Below are 26781 nucleotides of genomic sequence, written 5' to 3'. Positions count from 1 at the left end.
CTCGGGGGCTTTGTTTTAGCAAGAGGCTGCTCATCTGGTCCACTGGGGCCTTTGCTTTTCTAATTTTATTGCTTCCTTAGTCCTGGGACAACTCCCATCCAGGTACCTCCTGCCTGTTGTCACAAGTTTAAGGTTTTATAATCAGAATTATCTCTGCTTTTAAAGGAGAGACTAGAGAGGTTATTTGCAAAAACATATTAGCCATCGGCCAGCACAGCAACAAAGGTCTCTGGCTCAGTGTCTGAGGGTAAACTTAGGATCCTGCGTGTCACACCTTCTGCTCTCACTTCAGAAACATCTTACTTGAATGTTCAAATAAGGTCCCAAGTGGCTAATTGGACCTATGGTCAAAATAAAGTCTGGTTGCTATCTTCCAGATGGGGGTCACCCAGGTACTCTGTGTTCCTGGAATAATCACACACTGAACTTTGCCGCCCTTGCCTGGGGAATGTTCCTGATCCCACTGCCAAGGTAAACAACCTCCAGGAAGTCCCTTCTGCCACCTGTGCTCAACTTTCTTTTTTCACCCTGTGATGCAGGAGATGGAACTCAAGGCCTCCAGCATTCCGGGCAAGTTCTCTACTACTGAGTCAAGCCCCCTTCACCCTCTACCTCCCACCCCAACCTGTAGTCGATGCCAACCAATCAATGCATAGCTGAGAGAGTGGGAACCCAGGTAAGACATTCCCTGGCATAAGCCAGCCTTCCTCTTTGCTCCTTCAGAGCAACTCCTCAGCCACTTCTCTGAGTTTAATGCTTTTACATTAAACAATTGGGCAGTCATATTACACCTTAGGAATAAAAAAATAAAACCTTACCTTTTTAAATAAAAGCATTTTATTTTTTACTGATGTGTGTATACATGTTTATCACACATGTATGGAGACCCATGGAAGCCAGAAGAAGGTGTCAGAGCCCCTGGAACTGGAGTTACAGGCGGCCGCCTCACATGGGTGCTGGGAACTGAACTCACGTCTTCTGGAAGAGCATTGAGCACTCCTAACCACTGAAGCCTCTCTTCCAGTCAAAGGGCAAAATTACTTTTAAAAATTCTTCAAGTGTCCAGTTTGGTTTTTAACAATTTATCTCATCACGTTTTAAAATATGCAAATGCACTTTTAGCACCCATTATAACCATGAAACTAATTTTAAGCAACAAAAACCACACAAAACCATGGAGATCCTTTTGTGTTGGCCAACCACTTCTGGGCGTGGGGGCTGCCCTCGGGGTGATTGATAAATCCAGTGTGTTCTGTAGCACCCCACTGGAGGAAACTCCCCTCCACCAACAGGAATCAGTTTCAAATAGGTTTTGGTTAGAGATGGGGCCCTGTGTCAACTTATCCCTCTTAGTGCTGGACCACGTCTGGCTTGAACATGTGCTGTCCTGGCTTTGGTGAGTTCAGGTGTATTAAGCCAGGTCTAGCTTCATCTATCACCTCGGGCTCTTAGAATCCTTTCTCCTCCTCTTTCGAGGAACCTGAGCCTTGGGGGAAGAGTTTCAATGAAGACACCCTGGTTGAATGCTTGTCTCTTACTGCCTGTGCACTGTCTGGCTGTGGGCTCAGTATTAATTCCCGTCTCCTACAAGAAGCTTCTCTGGTGAGCATTGATTGGTGCCCCAGTCTCTGAGTATTTTGTTTGACATCCCCAGTCTTTCAGATCCAGTTTCACTTCCGGTTGAGTTGTCTTCTTTGATTTTATTTCTTTCGTAAATTCCACTTTAATGACTTGAATACACTTTACTCTTTCATTCAACTGTTTGCGCATTCAAAGCCTTCCTTCGGGCATCTGTCCATGTCTTCTTTAAGACCTCGAACACATTCATACTTGCTTTTTGAAGGTATTGTCTTGTGCTTCAGCTAGTTGCTGTCCTTGGGGCCTCTGGGGGAGGCATATTATCTTGTGTGTCCCTATTTGTGTTTCTGCACTGGGATGAAGGCATGTGGACTTAGAGCTGTGACGTGTTTCTGGCTTAGGTCTGGTCTCTTTGAGTGGGTTGATCATTCTTTGGTTGCTGTTACTCACTCAAGATTCTAGCCAAGAGTGATTGGTGGCTGTGGGATCCCTGGTAGAGAGTGTCTCTCTCTCTCTCTGTGCATCAGCTGGTGTCACAGAAGAATGGAGATGGGTTAGAAGGAAAGACTGAAAGGGCAACAGGGGGACCTGGGGTCTACATTAGGAAGCACAGTCCACAGGGGTTTAGTCAGAAAATGTTGCAGAATAGAAGTGTATCCAGGCAATTGGATACACCACACAATAGCAAGAGCAGTGAAGTTCAACCAGTGACCTAGCATTTTAAAAATAGAAGGCAACTATGTACTCCAAGTTCCAGTGAGAAAAACTTTCAGAGTGGTGCCCACACCTCTGATCCCCGCACTCAGGAGGCGGAAGCAGGTGAGTTCGAGGTCAGCCTGGTCTTAAGAACAAGTTCCAGGCTAGGCGAGGTGGCACACACGCCTTTAATCCCAGCACTCGGGAGGCAGAGGCAGGAGGATTTCTGAGTTTGAGGCCAGTCTGGTCTACAAAGTGAGTTCCAGGACAACTAGGGCTACATAGAGAAACCCTGTCTTGGAAAACAAAAGAATGAAGAAAGAAAGAAAGAAAGAAAGAAAGAAAGAAAGAAAGAGAGAGAGAGAGAGAGAGAGAGAGAGAGAGAGAGAGAGAGAGAGAGAGAGAGAAAGGCTATCATAGGAATACTAGCAAAAGGACAAAAAAAAAAAAGATTAAGAAGATACTGGTATCAAAGTACAAACAATTACCAGGTAAAAATACATTTGTTTGCTTTTAAAAAGAATACAACACAGAAGTAAGGATGATTTTCCTGTCCACTCATGGGTTTTAGTCTTTGTGCTGCTAATACGGGTTGTGCTGACATCCAGTAGAATTTCTCACCACATCTGAGAATATCTCATTCTGGCTTCACGGGCAGATCTCTCCCAGGAACATCTTGTCACTGTACAGTTTCAAAGTGGTGAAATATCTCCATGCCTTACTGGGGCTGAAAGATGTGCTCGTTGTCCAGTGCATTCTGACAGCCAAAACTAGCATGGCACTGAACACAGTCCATTGCCAGGGCTCTATCATGAGAAGCAGAAGGGAGGAGAGAGGTGGGAGGGCAGCAGGGCTGGAGGCAGGAGGGTGTCTCGGTGAATTAGTTAAACTGCTTGGCTCCTGGAGGATCACTCAAGCAAGCTGTACTTGCCCAAGAGCTCTCTGGATTCTCAAATGAAAGACACACATACGACAGCTAGCCAGATAATTTTGATATGCCTTGAGTAGCTCAACGCCTGGACACTTCTAAACCTCCCCGCAGCTAGCACACACTTCCCTTCAGTAATCCTGGCTTAACACCTTCTAAATCTCTCGTTTATTTTTGCTGCCCTATTGCCTTCTAGGCAGCACTGCATTCCCGTCCACCTATATTACTGGATGGTTTCTCTCCTGCAGCTCTTAAATCTGATCCCTCTGCCTCTGAGTCACAGTGATTCTCCTCTTCCCCCCCCCCCCTCCATCCCTTGTCCAAGCAATCTAAAAGTCCTGCCCTGTCTCCCTGCCCAGCCATTGACAGTACAGCAATTCTTTATTATCAGTCGAAGACAGCTGGGGGCGGGGACCCTCTGAACTGAAAGCGTGGCTTTTGGGAGCCAAAAAAAGTGTATTAGAACCAATTCCCAACAGGAGGGCACTTCTCTCTGCTATCCCCAGGCTTGTCTCTGGAACTTTAAGCCTGAGGTACTCCTGTAGAACTAAGTTCTCTACTTCTGGGAACTTTTTCCCCCCTGTGGTGTGCGGAGTGGCTGGTTGAAACAGGGTTTCTCGGTGTAGTCCTGGATGTCCTGGAATTTGTTCTGTAGACTACTCTGGCCTTGAACTCACAAAGATCTGCCTGTCTCCACCTCCCAAGTGCTGGAATTAAAGGTGTGTACCATCATTGCCAACTTCTGAGATTTCATACTTCTGGATAATATCAGAGCTAAATCGTTTAATGGTATGAGAGAGAGTCCTTGTCCCACACTGCTGCATTTAGGCACAGGTGTGCTTTGTGTTTGGAGAGTATGGCAGAAGAAACAGGCCCCAGGCTTATTGATTTTAGAAATGACTGAATCCACTGGTTGCTCTTGCAGAGGACCTGGGTTCAGTTCCCAGTACCCATGACAGTTTGTAATTCCAGTTCTAGGGGATCCTCTGATCTCATTGGGAACGAAGCAAATATAAGACCACTTATACACATAAAAATAAAAATAAATAAATCTGAAAGGAAGGAGGACTAAAAGAAATGGTCCATCATCAGTCACTGACCCTTGGGCTCTGTAGCATCTCCATTCTGAACCTAGCAGCAACTGTGGTTAAGGACATGTCCTGCTCTTCATTAGGTCTCCGGCACCACAGGGTGCTTGCTTCACAAACATTTACACCTTGAGTTCCAGGGGCCCCAACACCTTCTCTGACCTCCAGAGACATCAGGCATGTACATGGTACACATACATACATGCAGGCAATCACTCATGCACACAACACAAAAAGGAGAAATTTCTCGACTAGGGAAAGATTGACTCAGCACCAGAAAGAACTAATTTTGTTTTTATTTATTTATTTGCACCAAAAAGCTCCAGAGAACCTTGCAGTGGTTTTTCACTCACGTGCAGAATGCCCCACTCCTCTGTCATTATAGCTATCCTTTCACCTGGCTATTCAGAAAGCCATTCATGACTGAGCTGTAATAAGCCACCAGACCTTAGTACAACTGACTGTATGATGAGAATACTATTCAGTCCATCAAATCCAGCCAGTAGACTGCACTATCTGCCAAAATGAAAACAAAGACCTAATCTGTCAAAGTCTCTAAGTGTACTAACCTTGCTTTTGGCTTCCGCAGTCCTGTTTTGTGGCTGTTTTTAATAACTGAAGTATGTCACCTCAGGATATGGTTTTTGTATTTAAAAGCTCACCCTAGGGCTGGTGAGATGGCTCAGTGGGTAAGAGCACACGACTGCTCTTCTGAAGGTCCAGAGTTCAAATCCCAGCAACCACATGGTGGCTCACAACCATCCGTAATGAGATCTGACTCCCTCTTCTGGAGTGTCTGAAGACAGCTACAGTGTACTTACATATAATAATAAATAAATCTAAAAAAAAAAAAAAAAACCAAAAGAACAAAACAAACAAAAAACTCACCCTAAGAAAGTCTCAGGCTGGAATCCTGAACATTCAATGTAGTCGCCAGCTAATAAAAACTTTCTATTGACTTAAGCCTGTGTCCCAGAAGTCTTCTCTGGTGGACACTCCACAACAGAACAATCCTCAGAGTGTAAATAACTCTTCCCAGTGTTATTCTCTCTGTGGTCAGTTAACTCTCAGGCTTCTACCCTCTAGAGTCTAAATACTGAGGATGGCCAATGAAAAAACTTGCCCCTGACATAGCTCAACCCTGGCAGCTCCTTAATTAGAACTTGGAAGTTTTAGAAAATACTTATGTCCAAATCTTTTTCATTTTAATGGTGAGGTGGACCCAGGTATCTGAAGTTCTTCAGGTGACTCAAACATGCTTTGAGATAGAGAGAAACTGGTATTCAGAATTCAACGCCACGCATAGTGGCTCGCGATTTAACCCTAGCACTCAGAGGCAGGCAGATCGCTGTGAGTTTGAGACCAGCCTGTTCTATATGGTGAGATCAGCCAGAACTGCAAACCAAAACTGAAAAACAAAGTCTAACTTTCTGTGGGCTTGGTTCAGCACTTGGGGAGCAGGGCAGGGGAATCTCTGTGAGTCTGAGGCCTGCCTGATCTGCAGAGCGAGTTCCAGACCAGCCAGGCTGCAGGATGAGCTCACAAAATTGAGCTGAAAGGTGTCAGCAGCCTGTCTGGTGGGAATGAATGCTCTAAAGAGACACACACGCTCCTTTCTTTCATTGCCAAGCTTTTGAAACACGGACCTCTAAGAACTAAGAATTTCCCCAGGCATCTTTTGCTGGAAGAAAACGTAGAAGCCCTGATGGAAACCAGAGGACGGAATTTGTCACCGAGAGAAAGATTTACAAGTTGTCTGATGACCTTGCAGGAGAGACCTGGACCTGAGACTGTGGTGGCTGGGGGACCACACCTTGGCCAGACTACATGGTAATGTATGCCCTGCCCTCTCCCTAAGCTTCACTTTCACGTTGGGACCATGAAGATGGATTGGGGGGGGGTGGGGGGGCATTAGGGGGGTGGTGTCACTGGTTCTCTTTGTCCCTCTTTCCAATAGGGCCATATGTAACAAATCTCCTCTTTTTGCTTTTCGGCACTCATTTGGCTCTTTAATTGTCTCATAGACGGTGAATGGCCGAACCTGGCCTGTTGTGGCACCGGCTGTGATTATAAGCGAGGTAACAAACGTGTTCTGATCTAACTGAATCTACTTGTCTCTTAGGTTTAGACCCACTTTTTCTTTTGTCTGTTTGGGCTTTTATTTTTTGAGACAGTCTCACTACATAGTTCAGACTGGCCTTGAACTCATGATCCTGACAGCCTCCATCTCCCTAGTGCTGGGATTTCAGGTGGGAGCCACCAAGCCTGGCGAGGTTCTTTTTTTTTTTTAAATAAACTCTCCCATAACTTTGGTTTATGAGGTTTAAAAGCTTGTAGTTAGGGCTGGAGCTGTAGATAACTCACTTCGCATGCACAAATCCCTGAGTTCAACTCCCAGCACCACAAAAGCAACCTACCAACCAAAACCACAAAGAGACCAAAAGCAAACCTAGCACTTTGGTGTATAAAAGTTAAAAACATCATATATTACAAGGAGAGAGAATCCTTCCACACAAAAGCCAGATGATGTTCCTTGAATTAAAACTATCAAGTGTCACTATTGTAGAAGGCCACAAGGTGGGGTTGTGACTCCATGGAAAAGAGCTCTACCTTCTGTACTTGGTTTTTCCTCTTCTCACCCCTGGCCATCTTCGATACCAAGTGTGTGGTATATTTGTTTGTGTATATGTAAGTGTGTTTGTAGGTAAGCAGGCATGTGTGCATGTGTGTGTGTAGAATCCCCATGTTAATGTTAAGTGCTTTTGTCAATTGCTTTCCATCTAATATATTGACAAAGGACCTCCCACTTGGGCCTGGAGCTCACCAATGTGAATATGTAGGTAGCTAGTTTGCTCTAGAGATTCCTGGCCTCTGGCCTTCTGGAATTATAGGTGGACCCTCAAGCCCACCCAGCAAGCGGTGGATCTGGATTCTGGTCCTCATGCTTTTGCTCAGGCTGAGCCATCTCTCTGACATCCACTGTTTTCATTTGTTTGTTTTGTGTGAGGCAGGGTCTCACTGTGTGGTCCTCGCTGTCCTGGAAGTCAATGTGTAAACAAGGATGTCCTCGAACCCACAGAGATCTGTCTGCCTTTGCTTCCTGAGTGGGATATTGCTACGATAGGCTTGAGCATGCTTTTGTTTGGAGGAATGTGGATTTTGGAAAGCAGTGTAATGCTTTAAGTGGAGCTTAATGGGCCATACTGTTAGAAGCATGGAGGGCAGCGGTGCTGAGGGTGATTTTAACTGTGGGAGCCTGGCTCAAGAGGTTTCAGAGGTAAAAAATTTTAGTATGTGGCCTAGAGGCTGTTCTTGTGATAATTTGGTGAAAATGGAGTTGCTTTTTGCCCTTGTCTGGAGAGTCTGCCTGAGGCAAAAGAGATCTAGATTAATTGTATTGACAAAGGAAATCTCAAAACACCATACCATAGACTCTGTCCTGTAGTTCGCTCTTATAAAGAGCCTTTTGATCAGATGTAGCAAACTAAGAAAGGAAAGGTACAAAATGTGTGGTTCAAAGATTAAAGGGGCACCAGGACGTAGAATGAAGCTAAATCCTGTGTTCAAAGATATTAAATGTTATTAAGGGAGTGCAAGGTCCCACCCAGCTAGACTTACTGTTTAAACTTACAGTTGAACGAAGGATAGTTATATCATGTTAGGAGTTATTATGACCTGGTTGGTTATTGCTTTCATTTGGACATAAGGAGATATAATTGTGTGTCAAATTCACAAGGGATAGATTGTGATGGCTATTCTCAGTTGTCAACTTGACTATATCTGGAATGGAGGGCACACCTGGGATCCAGATCTTGAGGCTAGAAGACACAGACTTTGATCTGGATCTTGAGGCATAGTAGCCATGCTTATAAAGATCTTGTAAAAAGGAATTAAAGAAAAGCTTACGTCCAGGTGTGGTGGTGCATGCCTTTAATCCTAGCACTCAGAAGACAGAGGAGGGCAGATCTCTTGAGTTCAAGGTCAGTCCACAGAGCAAGTTTAAGGACAGTCAAGCTTAGGCAATGAAAGAAACCATGGAAAACAGAAAGCTGGTGAAGATGTAATTGAACCAAGGGGCCAAGTTCCAGTCCCAGCAAGCAGCAGAACTTGACAGCTTCTGTCATGTGGCTTTGGCTTTAGAGTCAAGAATAGAAGGAGTTACTGGGACAACTGATGCTGGCTAGCTGAAACTTAAAAATTAGCAGTGATTAAATAGAGACCAGAATCATTGAGGTGAAATCTTCTGAAAAGTGTTTTCTGAGAGCACAAAGAAGCTGTGTTCCAGAGATAGCCAAGGTTGTACTTTGTGCTGGTAGCTGGACTTGATAATGTGTAAGAATCACCTAGTTGTGGGGCTGGAGAGATGGCTCAGCAGTTAAGGGCACTGACTGTTCTGCCAGTGGTCCTGAGTTCAATTCCCAGCAACCACATAGTGGCTCACAACCATCTGTAATGGGAACTGATGCATTTTTCTAATCTGTGTCTGAAGACCACTACTATGAACTCATACAAATATAAGATAAATAAATCTTTGTTGTGTCCGGCCAGCGGTTCACATGTCTGGGTTCTGTTCTGGGAAGGCATTTTGGAATCTGGAAGAGAAGAGGGAGCTAGGCACCTCGAGAGAAATATGAAACCAAGACAGTCATTCTGATCAAGGTTCAATTTTAATGTCAGCAAACACGCTTTATAAAGAAGAGGGGAGGCCCATCTAGCCATGCAAAGTTTCTTTGAAGTAGATAGGTCAGCCTTTTAGTGGGAACTCAGAAGATTTCGGTGCTAACTCAGGAAAATCTTGGAAGAGAACCGGTTCAGCCTCAGGCAGGTTGGGCCTCAGGCAGGTAGTGGCACATCAAAGGAGCAGCACAGCAGGTGGCTCTGTTTAAGCAGCTGATGGTCACAGCCAGCCTTACTAGACTGGAAGGAGGTAACACTCTTTAAAAAAAGATCTCTCATTTTGAAGGCATAAGGGGATCATGGACTGGCTGAGGCTTGGCACTGTGAATGGCCAGAAAGGCCATTGTTGAAGGTACAGTCTCAGGGGCAGGTCAAGGACCAAAGAGGTCATGCAAAGAAGTTGAGGCTTGGCACCATGAAGAGAGCCTTTGAGAGGCTATTGATGAAAGTGCAGCCTAGTTAAAGCATAAGACCCCAAAGTATTGGAGATGCCAGTACTATGAGATGACCATCAAGAACAGCAGCAGCAGTGTAGTGCAGTCATCCAGAGCCTAGAGTGCTACAGAGGACAGAGCTGGAGACATGACTCAAGCATTTTGGAGGAGCCCAGAAGATCATGTGTAGATCCCGGACACTGGAACAAGAAACTAAGGAGTTGAAGTTGCCTTGGAGACCCCAGCATGATAGAGATGCCAGAGCCGTGGAATACCTGCTGAGGAAAGCTGCTAATAGGGAATGGGACCAACCCAAGAGAAAGAATTGTGTTGCAGTCAACAAAGCTGAAAGGACCTGGATACCAGACATAGAGATACAGAGTTTGGAGTTTGCCAAGCTGGGTTTTGGTCTTGCTTTGGTCTAATATTTCCTCACTATGACATTTTGGAATGGTACTGTATAACCTGTGATGTTGGAAGTATGTGATCTTCATTTTGATTTTGATTTTATAGGGGATTACATTTAGGAGATTGCATGAATCTCAGAAAAGACTTTGAACTTTGGATTTTTAAACATTGTTGAGACTGTGATAGACTGTGGGGAGTTTTTAATGGCTACAAGCCTATGGAGTCTGGGGGTGGAGTGTGGTGGTTTGAATAGGTTTGGCCCCCATAGATTCATGTGTTTCAATGTTTGGCAATAGGGTGTGGCTCTATTAGGAGGTGTGGCCTTGTTGGAGGAAGTGTGTATCCCTGTGTAGGTGGGCTTTGAGGTCTTTTAAGCTGAAGCTCTGCCCAGTGTGGAAACAGAGCCTCCTCCTGCAGAATACAGTCTCCTCATGGTTGTCTTTGGATCAAGAGCTAGAACTCTCTGCTCCTCCAACACCATGTCTGTCTGCATGCTGCCATGCTTCCCTCCATGATGATGATCCTCTGAAACTGTAAGTCAGCCCCAACTAAATCTTTGCCTTTTTAAGAGTTGCGTTGGCCGGGCGTGGTGGCGCACGCCTTTAATCCCAGCACTCGGGAGGCAGAGGCAGGCGGATTTCTGAGTTCGAGGCCAGCCTGGTCTACAAAGTGAGTTCCAGGACAGCCAGGGCTATACAGAGAAACCCTGTCTCGAAAAATGCAAAAAAATGAAAAAAAAAAAAAAAAAGAGTTGCGTTGGTCATATTGTCCCTTCACAGCAATGAAACCCTTGGACAGACCCTGTTCCCAAAATAAATAAATAAATAAATAAATAAATAAATAAATAAATAAATAGACTGGAGACATGGCTCAACAGTTAAGAGCGCTGACTGCTCTTCAAGAGGTCCTTAGCTCAATTCCCAGCAATCACATGGTGGCTCACAACCATTTATTGTGGGATCTGATACCCTCTTCTGGCGTGCAGGTGTACATGCAGACAGAGCACTCATACATTAAATAAATAAATTAACAATAAAAATAACAAAAAGCCAAACCAACCAACCAACAACAACAAATTCACACTCAAAACAAATCACAATAGCCGAATATATGGTGCTTTATAAACAAATATTTTGAGTGGAAGTAGCTTGATACTGCTCCAGAAGAAAAGTCTTTCTGTCTCCCATTTCTCACCCCACTTCTCTCTAAACCAAGTAACAGAAGTCAGGATTTCTTGTCCTTGAGCCAGTTTGTAGAAACCAGTTCCTCTTCTCCAAAGCCATTGACAGTCCTTATGTGGCAGGCGTTCTGCAATCTACACAGTGGGAAAGAATGCCATACACAGGTCTTTCTGAGTCTTCCCCATCATATTCTTTTATACAATCAATCACCTTTCTGTGTGGCTGCTTATTCTTCACTGAGCCTAAATATAAGCTCCTTGGGTCTTTGTGTCTTCATTTCTAAAGCTCTCATATCATGTAAAATGTTAAACTAATAATTCTGATGTTTTTGTTTATTAGCCTACTTTTAGTGATAGGTGTGTTGGCCATGACCTTTGTGACTGGTAACTGAAAAGACATTACACCCTGTCACCCCTGCAGACTGCCTAGGGATTCTGGGCCTGAGAAGTCGACAGAATGGTTCACTCCACGATTTTGCTTTTTCCTTGTGTATCTTAAACCAGATGCAAGAGAAAGAGCCGTGTGGTGAGGCTGGTATGTGCACACACACAAAATGCACGAAGGAAAACCTGCTTCCTCCTGCCAAAGGGCAAACAAAGGAGTGGCCTAGGAAGAGAGAAGACTTCAGACAATTAACTACTCCTGCCAAGTACCACAGGAAACGTTGCTCGCTCTTTTAGCTCTGTCAGCAAAGGCTGAGTGAGAAACCCAAACTTCACCTTCACCAGGGCTAAAGTTTGCCCCACCCAGCCACTAGGGGGCAGCAAGGACTTTCATACCCCAGAGGAGAACAGGAAGGTTGCCTGGACTTGCACCCCAGCCAAGTACAAACACCACCTTCCCAGCCAGGCATTAGTACAGGCCAAGTGAGGAGGTTGGACTTCTTTCTACCTCTACCTGGTGTTGATAGGGACCTGTTTCCTTGATATAGTAGTGGCAGAAGAGTTCTGACGTCAAAGATTTAAATAAGGCCTAAGCTTTCTTAATCCTATATTCCCAGGTTTGAATTGGAAGCCTCTCATTATACTAAGAGACAGGAAAACAAAACAAAACAGACAACAACACCAAAACAAAACACCAGCATGCTTAAGGGTCTAGGTTCAATCTCTGCCACAAGTGTACATGCCTGTACACACATATGTATGCACACATGTACATACACACATGCCCCTCTAAGACCCAGAAAAAAATCTCAATTTAAATGAAGTAGACAATTAACAAAACCAACAGTGAGATGAAATAGATGTTAGACTTTTCTTACTGAGGTGGTTTGAATGAGAATGTCCCCTGCCCCCCATAGTCTTATATGTTCGAACACTTGGTCTCTAGTAGGTGGAACTATTTGGGAAGGATTAGGGGGCGTGTGGCTTTGTTGGAGAAGATGTATCATTAGGGGCTGGCTTTGAAGTTTCAGTAGCCCACACCATTCCAGTTGGTACTCTCTCTCCCTTGTTTAGAGATCAGATGTAAGCTCTCAATCAACAGTGCTATGCCTGCCACCATGCTCCCTTCCATGATGGTCATGAACTTTAACCCTCTGGAACTGTGAGCCCCAATTAAATGCTTTCTTTTATAACATGCCTTGCTCATGGTATTTTGTCACAACAATAGAAAAGTAACTAAGACACATATATCTTAAAATGCATAATTGAAGTGACTAAGACAATAGTCCCGATCTTGTCCTGATCTTACCCTAACTCCATTTAATGTTTGCTCCCTAAACCTGTGAACAGTCATGTCGGCCTTGGTGTCACATTTATGACCTACCATGACCCTGACCATGGTTCAAATGCTTAATCTGAATATATAGCCCAAGCAATTGTTACAGTTCTGTGACCTACACTTGATGCCATCATGAGGTTTACCTTTAAAAGGCTATATACCACCATAGCTTCGGGGCCAAGAGTTTTTTTGAGGCTGGTCATAGTCACTGGCCAGTAAGGACTCTTAATTGGGACTTATATACATGATATCCTGTAACTTTCTCACATGGACCATTTACACACCCCCAGCATTTCAGAAAAAGCTGAGGCTGAAGGATCACAAGTTGGAGGCAGGTTGGCTATAGCGTGAAACCTTCTTTCAAAATACACCTCTGCCAAAATCAAACAGAATAAAAGCTATAAGACAGCATTCCTTTATAAAACTATTTATTTATCTGTGTATTTATTAGGCGTGCCATGGCTAGTGAGCATGTGGCAATCAGAGGGCAACTTGTGGCAGTTGGTTCTCTCTTTCCATCATGTGGATCCCATGACTCGAACTGAAGTCGTCAGCCTCGGAGGCTGGTTGCTTTCCCTGCAGGGCCCCTGGGAGGCTCATAACACAGTAGTCTTAGAACTACGAAATCCAAGTGTAAGCAAATCCTAAAGCAAGAGCTCCACAGAAAAGCTTTGAAGAGCCCAGCCTGAGCCTGTGGAGTCCTCAGTGGGATTATTCAATTACATTTGTTTCTCCATTATTCATATTTATAGTGACTCAAGTTCTAAGAATAAATTCAAAACAGTGGAAATAATTACATCATCAGAAGTATGATTGTCTGTGCACTGCCACAGTAGTGCTCCATCCATGCAAATATATGGTTGGCAAACAGCATCTATTAGTGGCTCCCCCAGTTACCTTTCCCTAGTGATAAGTACTTGAAGAACCAGCCTGCTTCCATATTAGGCTTGAAAGTCATCTTACAGTGAAGACAATCTAGGTTCATTCTTGTTTATGAGTAAACCTGTTTTTCAAGGATTGAGCTATGCCCCACCTGTGACCTTAACTACAAATGGTTCTGTACTGCTTGTTCCAAGAATGCAATCACGTCTTTGTTTCAAAAAGTTGTTTATAGTCATCTTGCAACCTGACCTTTGCTTCAAAGGGTTATATAGCTACCTTGTTAGGCCCATCTTTGCAACCTTGTGTCTCTGTTCCAGAGGGACTTACTTGCTATGCTTGTGTGCTGCTCCTATAACTATATTTTGACAGACAAACCCCTCATTTGGAAACCTTCCTATCCCTGAGCTATAAAAGCCTGCCTTCACATCCAAAGCTGAACCCCATCTCAGGAGGAGGCAGCCCGTGTATGTGAATTTTTAAAGCTTGCTTTAATTAATTTGGTCATGATGATTTGGGTGGCGGTCTTTCTCCTCTCGTTTTTTTTTTTTTTTTGGATTAATATACTCTTTAGCAGCTGAGCCATCTGCCCAACTCAAAGCCTACCTTCTCTTCCCATGCATCCTAGCCTTGCTAGTTTTTTGATTCCTGTGACTGAAACCCATTCCAGCCTCCAACTTTGTTTTTTCCTGGTCCTTCTTTCTGGAGACTACCCCCACCTCCACCCCAACTCCCCACAGAACAGTGTGGCCCTTGTAGGTTTAATGGCGAAGACCTTTAAGACCTTTACTTAAAGCTGCCCAGACCTTCTACTAGTCTGAACATTTTTGTCAATAACACTACTTAAGTTACGTCTATTTTTTTTTTTTTTTCCTACTAGGAAAGAAGCTATGTAGAGACAGAAATCTTCAGTACCTAAAATCCCTTCGCAGGGAAATGAATGAATGAATGAATGAATGGTTACACCTGCAGACCATTTTGGGGGAGTCTTTCTGGCGTAACAATATAAATGAGTCAGTCAAATGAACAGAGATCTTAATCTGCCCAAAACTGGTGCCGCGGTTCTGGGGAGTTTGGGCTAAGGATAAACTGGGAGAACTTGCTGCAAGTCCCAGCCCTGCTCTCAGTGAGCGACTACGGCTGCGCGGACAGGCAGGGCTCAGCCGCTTCCGGGATGGTCGGGAGCCAACGAGACTTCGAGCCTCCGGGTGGGCTAGAGCGGCGCGACATTCAGGTGTGTGCGGCCATGGAGGACGAGAAGAGCTTCTCCGATATCTGCGGCGGCCGCCTAGCCCTGCGGTGCCGCTACTACTCACCGTACTGCCGCGAGTTCGGCCTCAGCTCGGCTCGGCTGTCGCTGTGCTCGCTCACCGCGGTCACCTGCGCGGTGTGGCTGGCGGCCTACGGGCTCTTCACCCTGTGCGAGGTAAAGGCGGGCGCTCGGCCGGCGCAGGCAGCTTGGAGAGGTCTCGGGGCTGACCCGTGGGTCCGGGAGGGTGGGGACTCCCTGGATCAGGGTCGCCGTTCCACGGCAGGACTGCCCTCCCTCCCCGAGAAGTTTGTGCTTCTGGACGTTCTACCACAGTGGACCTACTTGCCCTGCTCATTCATGGAACATAACCTCCTCAGAGAACTCAGTGCATCCTCCCGCATCACTTACTGGGTACCAAAGCCAACGGATAGCAGGCGTGCGACAGAATTACAGAAAAGTTTTTGCCTCCACAACTGTGCAGTACAGAATCTCCACCTAATATCTGTTTCTCAAGGCCAGGTCAACTACCATCCCCTCTCCCAACCCTTCCCCAGTTTAAGTGCATTTTCTAAAGTGTTGCCAGGTCTAAGACACGAGGGTTTTCTATGCTCAGTTTTCAGACTTTCTAATCTTTTTTCCCCCCGAGCCTCATTTTTAACATCTCTAAGTTGAAATTAATGGTTCAAAATATTGCGAAGGTCAACTGCTATTATTTTGTGACAGTTCCCAAGCAAAAAGAGTCATCCGATTGGCCTTTGTTCAGGATGTTCTGTTCTGTTTTAACTCCCTGTATAGCCCTAAAATGAATATATTATTCCAGGAGTGATCTTAATAGAGCCAGTACACCAGAACTGTTTATTTCTGCAATTTTCATATTGTTTGTATTAAAACATCCCTTAGCTTTTTTCTATTCTTTTGCTATTATTATTATTCTTACTTTGTCTGGACTGGAAGGCTCTATGTGGAGCCTGCCTCTGCCTCCCTAGGGTTAGGATCAAAGGTGTGTGTCATCATACCTGGTTCAATCACATTTATGCTATCAAAGTGTGTGGCAGAGCATCATAATTTGCACAGATTTTCATAGATGAAGTTAAGTCCCCTCACTGAGGGTCTGGGGAATGAATGGCTCATCAGATGACTGCAGCGACTGCCAAACCTGACCACCTAATGCCAAACCTGACCACCTAATGCCAAACCTGACCACCTAAGCCGAATCCCCAGAACCCACATGATGGGAGGGAAGAATGGATTCAAAAAAATTGTCCTCTGACCTCTGCACAATAAATAAATATAAATAGTAGGGGCTGGTGTGGTGGTGCACACCTTTAATCCCAGCACTAGGGAAACAGAGGAAGGAACATCTCTGAATTCAAGGCCAGCCTGGCTACATCAGTCTACATTACCAGCTCCAGAACAAACCAAGGCTACACAGTGAAACCCTGCCTCAAACACAACACAAATAGTATTTTTTAAAAGACTCCTAATCTTTACCAATTTATATTTAAAAGTGTCTTCACAGGTCAGTTGAAGTTATTAAACTGACCTAGTCCTTCCCCAAAATTTTTAATATAATTGGATTTTTATTCTTTTTTGGGGGGATGGGGAGTGTTGGGGTCTTACCATGTAGCCTTGGCTGTTCTTGAACTCACTGTATAAACCAGGCTGGCCTGTAACTCAGAGATTCACCTGTCACTGCCTCACAAGTGCTGTTGTTAAAGGGATACATCACCATGCCCAGTTGAATGTTAATGCCAGCCTATGTTCCTGATACCCGTGCAGTTATCTGCTGAATTTCTTATTTCAACCCCCCGGGGGGGTTCATAAAGAGTAATACTTTAATAACCTTGACATTGATAAAGTGACAAAGCTGGGCTTCCAAACTGGAGCTGCCTGACTTTGAAATCCCTTTCCATTGTACTTTGGCCTCGCAGATCTCAGGCAGTTGCAATTGTTACTGGTTGGTTTGTTCAGAGATACAGGGTCTTGCTATGTAGTTTAGGCTGTCCACACACTCTGCTTCGTCCTGGTTCAGCCCCTGTGAAGGCCTGGGCTGACAGGTGAGTGAACCACACCCAGCTCAGAGCTGTTCTGTCAGTTCCCTACTGCACTCATCTCTCTGGCATGGACACCCAAATGTCCCCCAAATGCACAAGTAATTGTGCTCTCTTCCATTACTTCAAGACTTCCCGAGGCCTCTGTGTGCAAGAGTTCAGATCTCTGCTCCTATTCAAACTCATTCATGGAAAGAACTCTCAAAGGACTCCTTCAGATGTGTGGCTCAACCCTGACTCAGATGAGCGGTGTGCATCCTTAGAATTTTGGCCAGGAAAATGGACTTTGAGGCAGATTATCTTAACAGAGGCTGAGTGGGTAACATTCCCTAAGCATTCATTGTTCTTCAGCCTGTCATCCCCTGCTTTTGATCGGTTTAGTTAACATCACTCCAATCTGCAGTGCAGTACCCTTTCAGCAGAGTGCACCTGTCAGCATGCACTACTTCTCTGCACCACCTGGGTCCTGAGGCCTTGGAAGTCTTTATGGAACAGCTGTGTGCATTGATCTATCTCTCTGTCTCCCTCTCTTCTTTTTCCCTCTCCATCATTTTTTCCTTCCTTCCCCCCTTCCTCTTCTCTTTCTCCTCCCTCTGACACTTTAAAGTCAGTAACACAGTATTCTAGACTTTTGTTTTTTAATCATTCTTGCAACCTGTAGAGGGCTGAGTTTTACCTTGGCTTTCTTCCACGGTGCTTATTTAGTTTGCACTGCTTGCAAGACACCACCCTGCACCTGAAGTTAATTAGCAGAAAGTAGCTGTTTCTGGGTCATCAGAGGCCCTGTTCTCACTCCTGCTTACCAGCCAGAAATAATCATCTGAACGGAAGTCATCAAGCTCTTTCTTTAAAAGGCCAAATTAATATTTTAGGCTTTGTGGATCCCTGTCCCATATTCTTTTGTCCTTTTATTTAAAATTTATGTGTATGGGTGTGTTGCGTATATGTCTGTACATGACATACATGCCTTGTGCTCAAGGAGGTGAGAAGAGGGTGTCAGGTCCCCTGGAACTGGAGTTATAGACAGTTGTGAACTTCCACATGGGTGTTAGAATATGAACTCAGGTCTTCTTGAAGAACAGCCAGTGCTCTTAACGGAAGAGCCATCTCTCCAGCCTGCTTTTTGTTATTTGTTGTTTGTTTAGAGACAGGGTCTCACTGTGTGTGTAGCCTTGTCTGGCCTGGAGCTCGGTGTGTGTAGTCCTGATCCACCTGCCTCTGCCTCCTGGGAGCTTGGATTACCATGAGCCACTGCATCTGCTTCTTTTTGTTCTTCCATCAACCTTGTAAAAAATGTTAAGAGCCATTCTTCGCTCAGAGTTGGCAAGCAGAAGTGTGTGGCTGAACTCGTTTGTTAAAATTCTTGGTTTTTGTTGTTTTGCTTTGGTGTTTGTTTGTTTTTAAAGATTTATATATTTAATGTATATGAGCACACTGTAGCTCATATACACACCAGAAGAGGGCATCAGATCCCATTACAGAGGGTTGTGAGCCACCCTGTGGTTGCTGGGAATTGAACTCAGGACCTCTGGAAGAGGAGTCAGTGCTATTTCCCCTTCATCTAGGTTCCCTCATCTGTTCACCTCACAGCATAGCCACCAGAGCAGAGGCCTTTTCCTCATTGTCCAGTTCACTTGCTGAATAGCATAGGCGTGTGCAGAGGGGCATTTGGTGATCTTACTGCCTGCGTCTGGCTCTCTCTTCAGAATAGCATGGTCCTCTCTGCCACCATCTTCATCACCATCTTAGGCCTGCTTGGTTACCTCCATTTTGTGAAGATTGACCAGGAGACTCTACTAATCATCGACTCACTTGGCATCCAGATGACTTCATCTTATGCATCGGGCAAAGAAAGTACCACCTTCATAGAGATGGACAAGGTCAAGGACATTATCATTAACGAGGCTATCTACATGGTAAGTGTCTAGGTGGTACTTCTGGGCCCTGCAGAGGAGGCAGTCAGCCCATGGGGTGTGCTGGGACCTAAACTGCATCCAAATACAGCATTCATTGTCACAGAACTAAATTTAAGGTGCCTCTGTTCCAATACAAGTAGTTTTTTGACTGGCATGCCTGTGAACTGTAGAAGAGAAACTTATATTCAAGTAAAAGTTTCTTTATAGTCGTGTTTTCCTCGGTGATGGGGTATGTTGCAAGGAATGTGTTGTTCACAAGGTTGTTGGCTGTACAGACATCAGAGCACATACTACACTTAGATGGTATAGTCACTCAGACATCCCAGTGATGGTATGTAATAAACACAAGGTGCTTGGGGTTGCTGCCAAGTGTAACACTGAATGCTGCTTTCCAGTAATCTTTTGTGTCAGGGTCTCATTGAATAGTTTATGCTGGCATTGAACTTCCCATCCTCCTGCCTCTTTCCCCTTTTGCTTTTGTTTTTGCTTATCCGTGTGTGTGTGTGTGTGTGTGTGTGTGTGTGTGTGTGTGTGTGTATCCTGCTGAGGCCAGAGAGGATGTCAGATCCCCTGAAAATGGTGGTTGTGAGCTACCCTACATGGGTGCTAGCTAGGTACTGAACTCTAGTCCTGTGGAAGAACAGCAAGCACAATTACCTGCTGAGCCATCTCTTTAGCTGCCTGCCTCTACTCTTTTTTTGTTTGTTTGTTTGATTTTGAGACAGGGTCTCACTGTGAGGCCCTAGCTGATCTGGAACTTACTATGTAAACCAGGCTGGTCTTAAACTCAGAGATCTACCTGCTTTTGCCTCCTGAGTGCTGGGATTAGAGACGTATGTCACCATGCCTGATTAACAGGAGTAGGAGTACACTCCATTAAAAAGCATAGCAAATATGTAAACTGTGACTATTTTGAAGAAGTAGCCGATTGTCATGGATAGAGAGTCACCATTCCACCTTTAATCTCGTAGCTCAGATGCAGACATGTCTTTTTGTTTGTTTGTTTACGTCCTCTAGGAAATGAGGTTATGTTGCCCAGGTCTAATATCTAACCTACTCTCAGGCAGCCACCTGCCTTGGTCCTGGTTGGTGGGACTTTTGGTTCGTGGGGGCATACTTGGCTTTTTTTTTTTTTTTTGGGGGGGGCTGGCCTTTTAAAGGACAAAATGTAGGCAACTGGACACATGAAATTATGAAGGAAGATATAAAGCTAATTGCTATTCTAGTTTCAACTCTGTCGTGCTTTTTCTTATTTTGTAGTGGATACGTGGCATAAAAGTGTAGTTGATGAAGTATAAAACCCTAAGTGAGGCCCTGCGGCTTCAGAGTGGCCATCCTGATTGTATATAGTGTGAGTAACTACCTTAATCTAGCCATGCTGTTTCTATTTGTGAGCATATTACAATACAGTGGGTGATCTCTTGCTGCCACAGCCGCTCATGCCTTTCATCCTAGCACCTAGGAGGCAGAGGCAGGTGGATCTCCCTGATTGAGTCCAGCCTGGTCTACAGAGGGAGTTCCAGGCTAGCCAGGACTACCTAGTCAGATCCTGTCTCAAGAAAACCAAAACAAATATATTTTTTATATTTAAAATAAAAATAAGAGATGAAAATGTCTTTTTTTTTTTTTGAGACAGGGTTTCACTGTGCAGCCGGCTAGCCTGGAACTCACTCTGTAGATCTTTCCTCGAACTCACAGAGATCCCCCTGCCTCTGCTTCCCAAGTACTGGGATTAAAGACGTGTGCCACTGCCACCACCACCACCCCCTTGGCAAACATATACTTTTCTTGTACTTCAGAAGTTGTCAGATATTCCACTACATAATAGATGTAGTGTAATACCTTTCATAAAGTATTTCCCTGGATGAGAAGGACTTTTTAGCCTTCCCCTGAAGAAAAAAGAAAGAAGCTGAGTTTCACTGCGGTCTCTGGTTTCTTGTCTTACAGCAGAAGGTCATTTACTACCTCTGCATTTTACTGAAGGAGCCGGGGAAGCCACACGAGATCTCTCGAGTAGTTCCTGTCTTCCAGGTGAGCACCGTGCTCTCCCTTCTCCTGTAAAACCCTGACTTCTCTTTCTGCTTACCCTTACGTCTTTTGTTCAGCAGCACATGAACGTCTATTGACAGAGTACTGGCAATATCTCACAACCAATTTGAGTAAAGGGAGTTTTTTAGATTTTAGAGAAGAGAGTTACCAATCCTATAACCACTTCTGCCTGCAATCACATTCTTGTACTTCAGGTCTGTCCATCTATGTTTTCACAGTGATATCTTATGGGTGAGGGTTTTTTTACATATATATTATACATAATATGTAATAAATATTATATATATATTTTCTATCAGAACCATTATACTTAAATTATATTTAATTATATTGAAATATCAGCTTATTTAGCTATGTTATTGATAGGTTTTAGATAATGCTTAGACTATCTTTTGTTTTGATTTACAATAAAAACCACTATGGTGGCACGTTCCCTAAACCCCCTCATTGTAAACTATCAGTCTTCTATGCTAGATGAGTAGAACCTAGAGACCAGTTATGTATTTGTAATAATTTTGTGTTATTTTGAATAGGAAACATTTATTAAAACTGGATGTTCTTTATACAGTTTTCCTATCCTGTGGCTTGTCTTAATTTTAATTGTATTACATTTTATAGTACAAAATCTTCTCAGAATGTTTATATTAAACTACCCATCTAGGCTCTGAGGCTTATTTCATAACTTGAAACATTTTCTGAGATGGTCGTGCCACTGTCATATAATTTTGTCAGGCTAAAAGCTGTATTTTGCGTGCGTGTAATCCCAGCATTCAGGAGGCAGAGGCAGGCAGATCTCTTGAGTTTGAGGCAGCCTGGTCTACAAAGTTAGTTCCAGGACAGCCAGGGCTACACAGAGAAACCCTGTCTAGAAACCAAACCAAACCAAAGCCAAATCAAATAAAAACCTGTCTTTATTCCCCACACACCCACATACAAAGGCTGGATTTGGAGACCTCCTGGCAGAGCACTCATTCCCTCAACCTTGTGTCTCTTAGTTCACGGCTGCCATTTAGAGCCAGTGGTGTATGTGAGAGGTTAAGGGGCCAGGTGGATTCTTCTTACACTCTCCTTGACTCTGTATTTCTCCACTTTGGAATTCAGAGTGCCAAGCCCCGGTTGGACTGCTTGATTGAAGTATACAGAAGCTGCCAGGAGGTTCTGGCACACCAGAAAGCCACAGCAACAAGCTTATGAGGCTCAGCATTCAAAGGCCAGTATTGTCTTTATGGAGAGGACTCCTAGACTGTAGTGGCCGGTTTATTTTCCATACTGTAAAAACCATCAGGACACAGTCCTGGGAATCAGAATGGATGAGTAGATCTCAGAACCACAGAGGAGGGGCTGGAACTTGATTCATGTTCATAATGTTCCCTGTATAATACAGTTTTTTCTATACTACGAATCAAGGGGAGACCTTAAGGATTTTGACATGTCAAAAGGCGGCCAGGCATAGTGGCACATGCCTTTAGTCCCAGCACTCAAGAGGCAGAAGCAGGTGATCTCTTGAGTTTAAGGCCATTCTGAGCTACATAGTAAGTATCCTCCACCCAAAAGTATTGTCCAAAAAGAACACTGAAAACTTTAAGTACCTTCATGTTTGTGTTAAAATCTGTGAAGTATTAAGACTGGTACCAGATTTCACAAGAAAAATGTAATTTCCATCTGTATAGACTCTTGTCTAAAAGTTAGGGAAAATAAGTCACATTTTTATGTATGAGTTAGCAGGAATAAAATGCCTAAAGGGCTAGCCTCTATCCACCCAGCTCCTAAGATCTGTGCAGGATCATGACTCCTTCATCCACAATTTAGCTAGGGATGGTGTGGATGCTTGTAATCCCAGCTCTCAGAAGCTGTCAACAGGAGGATTGAAAGTTTGAGGCCAGCCTGGGCTTCGTGATGAGACACTGTCTCAAACCCCAAGATAAATATCCACAACACACAGTTATTGTCTGGTTCACTGACAGTTTTATTGACAAACATACATAGCATTTCAGCCATGGGTGTCAAGCATGAGAGTACCTTTCTGTTAATATTTTCTATTGCTCAAAAGCTGTTTGGCTAAGAGGGCTTAGGTGAAGAGTGAGAGATTAAATGTTGGTTCCCAGACATGAGCCTGTCACATTAAAGGATGAGGAAGCCAGTTGACAGAAGCCTTTGTTTCAGAGGTGGTTCCTTAGATGCTAAAGATCAGGAAGGAGAAAAGGCGCTGGACTGGGCAGAACTCGCCTTTAACCCCAGCACTGCAGAGGCAGAGGCAGGCGGATCTCTGAGTTTGAGGCCAGCCTGGTCTACATAGTGAGTTCCAGGACAGCCAGGTCTGCATAGTGAAACCCTATCTCAAAAAGAGAGCAAGAGAAAGGAAAAAAAAAAGCAGCAGCACAGCAGCAGTAGCTAATCAGACCTTCAAGTCTTACAAACAGTTGCATTAGCTGGAATTCTGTTTACAAAACAAAAACAACCTGAGAGCAGACTACATCCTTACTGGCTTTAAGGCCCTTGGGATGTAAACCAAGAACTGCATTCTCTGCCCTTCACCTAGCCTTGAAGGAGCTGTCCAGGGGCCTATAGCAATGTGACTTGAGGTAGACCTGTCTCCTCTAGAACCCCAAATCTGGGGTGGGAGTTGGGGTTCAAACAGAAATGGCTATAAAGCTGCCTGGCTTGCAAGTCAAGCTCTTTTTAAGGGGCAGACTCTTGTGCCTTTTTAAAGTCAGGCTTGTCAGTTCAAAGGATGAGGGATTACAGCAGCTGAGGCATTCAGATTAAACTAATTTTTGGCCTTGCAGTTTCTTGTGGTGTACAACACACACATTGTTGGGTTAAAGGCTTATTTCTTGATATTCCTCTTATCCCCTAGTCTATGTTACTGAAAAATAATAAAACTGCCTTAAAGCTACACAATAAAGCTTATTTTTTATATGTTGGAAAACCAAAGTATGGACTTGTTTTTTTATTATTATTATTTTGTGGGGAAAGATGGAAAGAAAGATCATCTTCATCAAAATCAACTAAAAGGTTTGCGTTGAGAGGGATGATAATATTCTCAGGAAGGCAAAGTTGAAAGAAACTTTCTACTTCCACAGATATGTACATGCCCTGTGCTTCCAACTAATTTCGAGAAGCCCTCTACCAAAAGTCTTAGTGAGCAATCCAGGCCTTCCAAGAATGGAAGGGTCTTTAGTGTTCCTGATATCTTGTTTCTCTGGTGGCCTCTTAGAGCAGCAACAAGCAAAATTTATGTGCTTGGTCTTGGAGAGAATAGGAGATGATGACCACCTCGTCCTTCAGTAGTGAGCACAGGCTTCACTGAGCCTTGTTGGGCCTTAAAATGACACAGGAAGGGTGCAGACTGGCTCTGTCCCTGCCTGTGCTAGTCCAGTGTGAGAGGAAAAGCTTTAATCTTAACAGGAATACTGTACAGTCCTGAAAAGATTAGAGCCCAAAAGGGCATGGCAAATGCCTCCTCACCAATAGGGGAGGGCTCGTCATTCTTTCCTTCTCCAGCTTGGCCAGGGTTTTTCCCATTTGGGAAAGAAGTCCAGTTTTAGAGATTTGTAGGCATTTGCCAGAGTTTAGGTAAATTAGGAATTTTAGTCCTATTTTTATTCAGGGATGTTCAGAAAACTTCAAGTATAAGTCCCCACGTAAAGACCATGTATAATATAAAAAGATGAGCTTCCCTGAGTATCAGTGCAGAAGCCCCAAATACAGTACCATTGCCCTGGTAACTGTGGGCCATCCCTGTCTCTATCTAGAATCAGGTAGCATCCAGAGTCAGTATTCTTGTAAAATAGTGGTTTTGATGTTGGGTCTGAATCTTAGAACATTGGGCCTTGAAAGGTAAGGCACCTAAAGAGCACAAAGGTTTCAGAGACCCTGGAATTCACAATTCACAGAACAGTTTGAGGAGGGGCCATTAGACCCATCACAGTAGTGTATGCTCCAGGGTATCAATCTGATCCCAGAGGCACGAGTGGTGGCAAGGGTATGGGGAGGAGAAATGTTCACAGCAAAGCTGACCCCTTAGTGCAGGAAACAGAAGCAAAGAACTGTCCATCCAGGTCTCGGGGCTGGCGGGCTGCAGGGAGCTTGGCTGATAGGTTCACAGTTGCAGAACAGTGGTTCATGTAGCTGGCCATCATTAAGGTAGTTTCTGTAATCTAAGGAGGTTAGAGAAGCAAAGGATTAAACTAGCCTTATCCTGAATGCTGCCTTCTTCACTGGCTATAACATTGGGTACACACAGAGTAGCTGTCCAGTAAAATGTACCTCTGCTGGCCTAGAGAGTCTGAGATGCACAGTACCCTCCCGAGGATAGGAGGGATAGCAGTGGCTGGGATCAGGCAGTTCCCACCAAGTTCCAGCTCAGTGGAGAGATGGACGTGCTGTTCCACCCGGACCCTTAGGGATGCTGTCCAGAGTTTTCTAAGTATCAAGCTTACCACATCACACCAGACCAGGGTAAACTGTCATAGTAGCTGTCAGACCCACCTTGGGAGCAGGCATTCGGAAGGTCAACTTGTCAATACGGGTTTTTCCAGAGCTCTGGTCTGGAATGGATCTAATCACAAGCATGAAGTCATCCCTGCAGCCACCGAACGTTGTCACTGAAGAGTAGGGATAAGTGATGTTCACCTGCTGTGGGAGGAGCCAGTCGAGTTCAGGGGAAACTTTCTTTTAGACACAGGGAGCCTTAACCAGGAAGGGAGAGCCCCAAGGTGATGATGTAAGTTGTGACCAGACTATAAGACAGCACTGCTCAGCAGGAGTTAGAGAGAGCAACCATGGCCGCTTAGTTCAGGCTTCTGAGCAGAGCAGAGCAGACAATTCAGTGTTTCAGAATAAGAAGGATTAGAACCATACCATGGTGCGGTGGTCCAGGATGCTGACACCATCCTCATTCACAGCAATCCACACCACAGTGTTCTCCTTAGGAGACAGCTGGGCAGGCTGCAGAAACAGAAAAGGCATATCAGACACACCCACAGTTAGAAATTCCGAATATAAGTACTCTCTGAGGAAGAGGGGTCCACCCCGAGAGTCTGATGAGCAATCATGTCATCGTGGAAAACACAGAAAACAGCATTTGTACATCATTAGGGATGCTTGTGACAGGAGGCATTGGCCTTGGGGCTCTGCACCCAACATCCAAAAGGTGGAGGGGATCACACCTGCCAGAACAGGATGGAGAGCTCTGTGGTCAGATCACAGGCTGAACTAGAGGCTGGGCGTGTAGCTTGGTCGGTAGGTATTTTTTCCTGTACCCCAAACTCTCACAAGCAAAATACACCTTGCTTTAACTAATTTCCTAGGGACTATATAAGAAGTAGGATGACAAGAATTCAGAGAGATGGTCCTTAGGTCTTCTCCATGAGTTTGTGACTATTTGGTAGCCATTTCCTGGGTGTTTCTGTCAGGGCTACAATGAGGTACTCTAGAAGGCGTCTCTCTGCTTCCCAAAAGCCTGGGGGAAGGAGACAGACGGAGACCCTTTTATGAAGCTTTCCCAACCTTCCAGGCTGGTGGCTTTCTATTACAGTAGCGCTGTATTTTTACTTCACTGCCGCCGCCACCTCCCCCCTCTCCCTCCCTTCTTCCCTTCCACAAATGCATGCACACACTCTTGTGCATGCACACAGATTGGAGGTATAGTTTAGGGGCAGAAAGCATTCATGTGCAAAGTCCTGGTTTAGTCCCCAGCATATTCCCAAAACTAAGCAGATAGAGGGGATGCTTCTAAGAAAGACTGAAAAGACAGGAAAGTGAGTGTGAAGAACACTAATGTATGGCTAGTGTACAACCTCTCCATTCAAGTACACAACATGTTCCCTCAGGTTTGGAAGCCTCTTGAGAGCAAGGGACTGATTTGTTCATGTCTTTAAAAACATTTTTTAAATTTATTTTTAACGTGTAGGGTTGTTT

The 26781-nt window shown here is 44.5% G+C and overlaps 2 protein-coding genes and 1 long non-coding RNA gene across 9 annotated transcripts in view; 2 read left to right on the top strand and 1 right to left on the bottom strand.

The window, feature by feature from the left end:
* Window positions 1-517: 517 nt before the first annotated feature.
* 9230116L04Rik (RIKEN cDNA 9230116L04 gene) lies at window positions 518-15752 on the top strand. The gene is made up of 3 exons (NR_110486.1): window positions 518-676; window positions 5962-6120; window positions 14472-15752. It is a non-coding gene; the product is annotated as an RIKEN cDNA 9230116L04 gene (long non-coding RNA).
* On the top strand, window positions 14704-23788 carry Pigh (phosphatidylinositol glycan anchor biosynthesis, class H). Of its 5 annotated transcripts, none has more exons than XM_011243987.3 (4): window positions 14704-15017; window positions 18601-18810; window positions 20761-20841; window positions 21961-23788. In XM_011243987.3, exons 1-4 carry the CDS (start codon window positions 14766-14768, stop codon window positions 22051-22053), a joined length of 636 nt encoding a protein of 211 aa, XP_011242289.1. In that variant the 5' UTR covers window positions 14704-14765; the 3' UTR covers window positions 22054-23788. The 5 variants fall into 5 exon arrangements, 3 of the variants coding, with proteins under 3 accessions (XP_011242289.1, XP_030102381.1, NP_084264.1); XR_381472.4 differs by lacking the exon at window positions 21961-23788 and adding an exon at window positions 20071-20161 and having other exon boundaries at window positions 14727-15017; window positions 20761-21429; XR_381471.4 differs by lacking the exon at window positions 21961-23788 and adding an exon at window positions 20071-20161 and having other exon boundaries at window positions 14727-15017; window positions 20758-21429.
* The window catches only part of Plekhh1 (pleckstrin homology domain containing, family H (with MyTH4 domain) member 1), a 52493-nt gene continuing 48513 nt past the window's right edge, over window positions 22802-26781 (bottom strand). Inside the window, exons 27-29 of one of the 3 annotated variants that reach the window (NM_181073.3) lie at window positions 25723-25809; window positions 25351-25497; window positions 22802-25019 (exon numbers count right to left, since the gene is read on the bottom strand). In NM_181073.3, coding sequence (NP_851418.2) covers window positions 24864-25019; window positions 25351-25497; window positions 25723-25809 — 390 coding nt within the window. In that variant the 3' untranslated portion in view covers window positions 22802-24863. The remainder of the gene's footprint in view (window positions 25020-25350; window positions 25498-25722; window positions 25810-26781) is intronic. The other 2 variants (XM_006515646.2, XM_006515645.2) reach the window with 2 other exon arrangements.

Source organism: Mus musculus, chromosome 12, assembly GCF_000001635.26.
Source record: "Mus musculus strain C57BL/6J chromosome 12, GRCm38.p6 C57BL/6J".
NCBI lineage: Eukaryota > Metazoa > Chordata > Mammalia > Rodentia > Muridae > Mus > Mus musculus.
Note: the sequence above shows the minus strand (reverse complement) of the source record. Positions and strands in the feature narration are given on the sequence as shown.

Excerpts from the sequence above, each read along its gene's own strand:
- Pigh (XM_011243987.3), top strand. The coding sequence starts at position 14,766 with ATGGTCGGGAGCCAACGAGACTTCGAGCCTCCGGGTGGGCTAGAGCGG. Across the intron at positions 18,811-20,760 it reads TTAACGAGGCTATCTACATG|AAGGTCATTTACTACCTCTG; the intron begins GTAAGTGTCTAG and ends GTCTTACAGCAG. Across the intron at positions 20,842-21,960 it reads GAGTAGTTCCTGTCTTCCAG|AGTGCCAAGCCCCGGTTGGA; the intron begins GTGAGCACCGTG and ends TTTGGAATTCAG.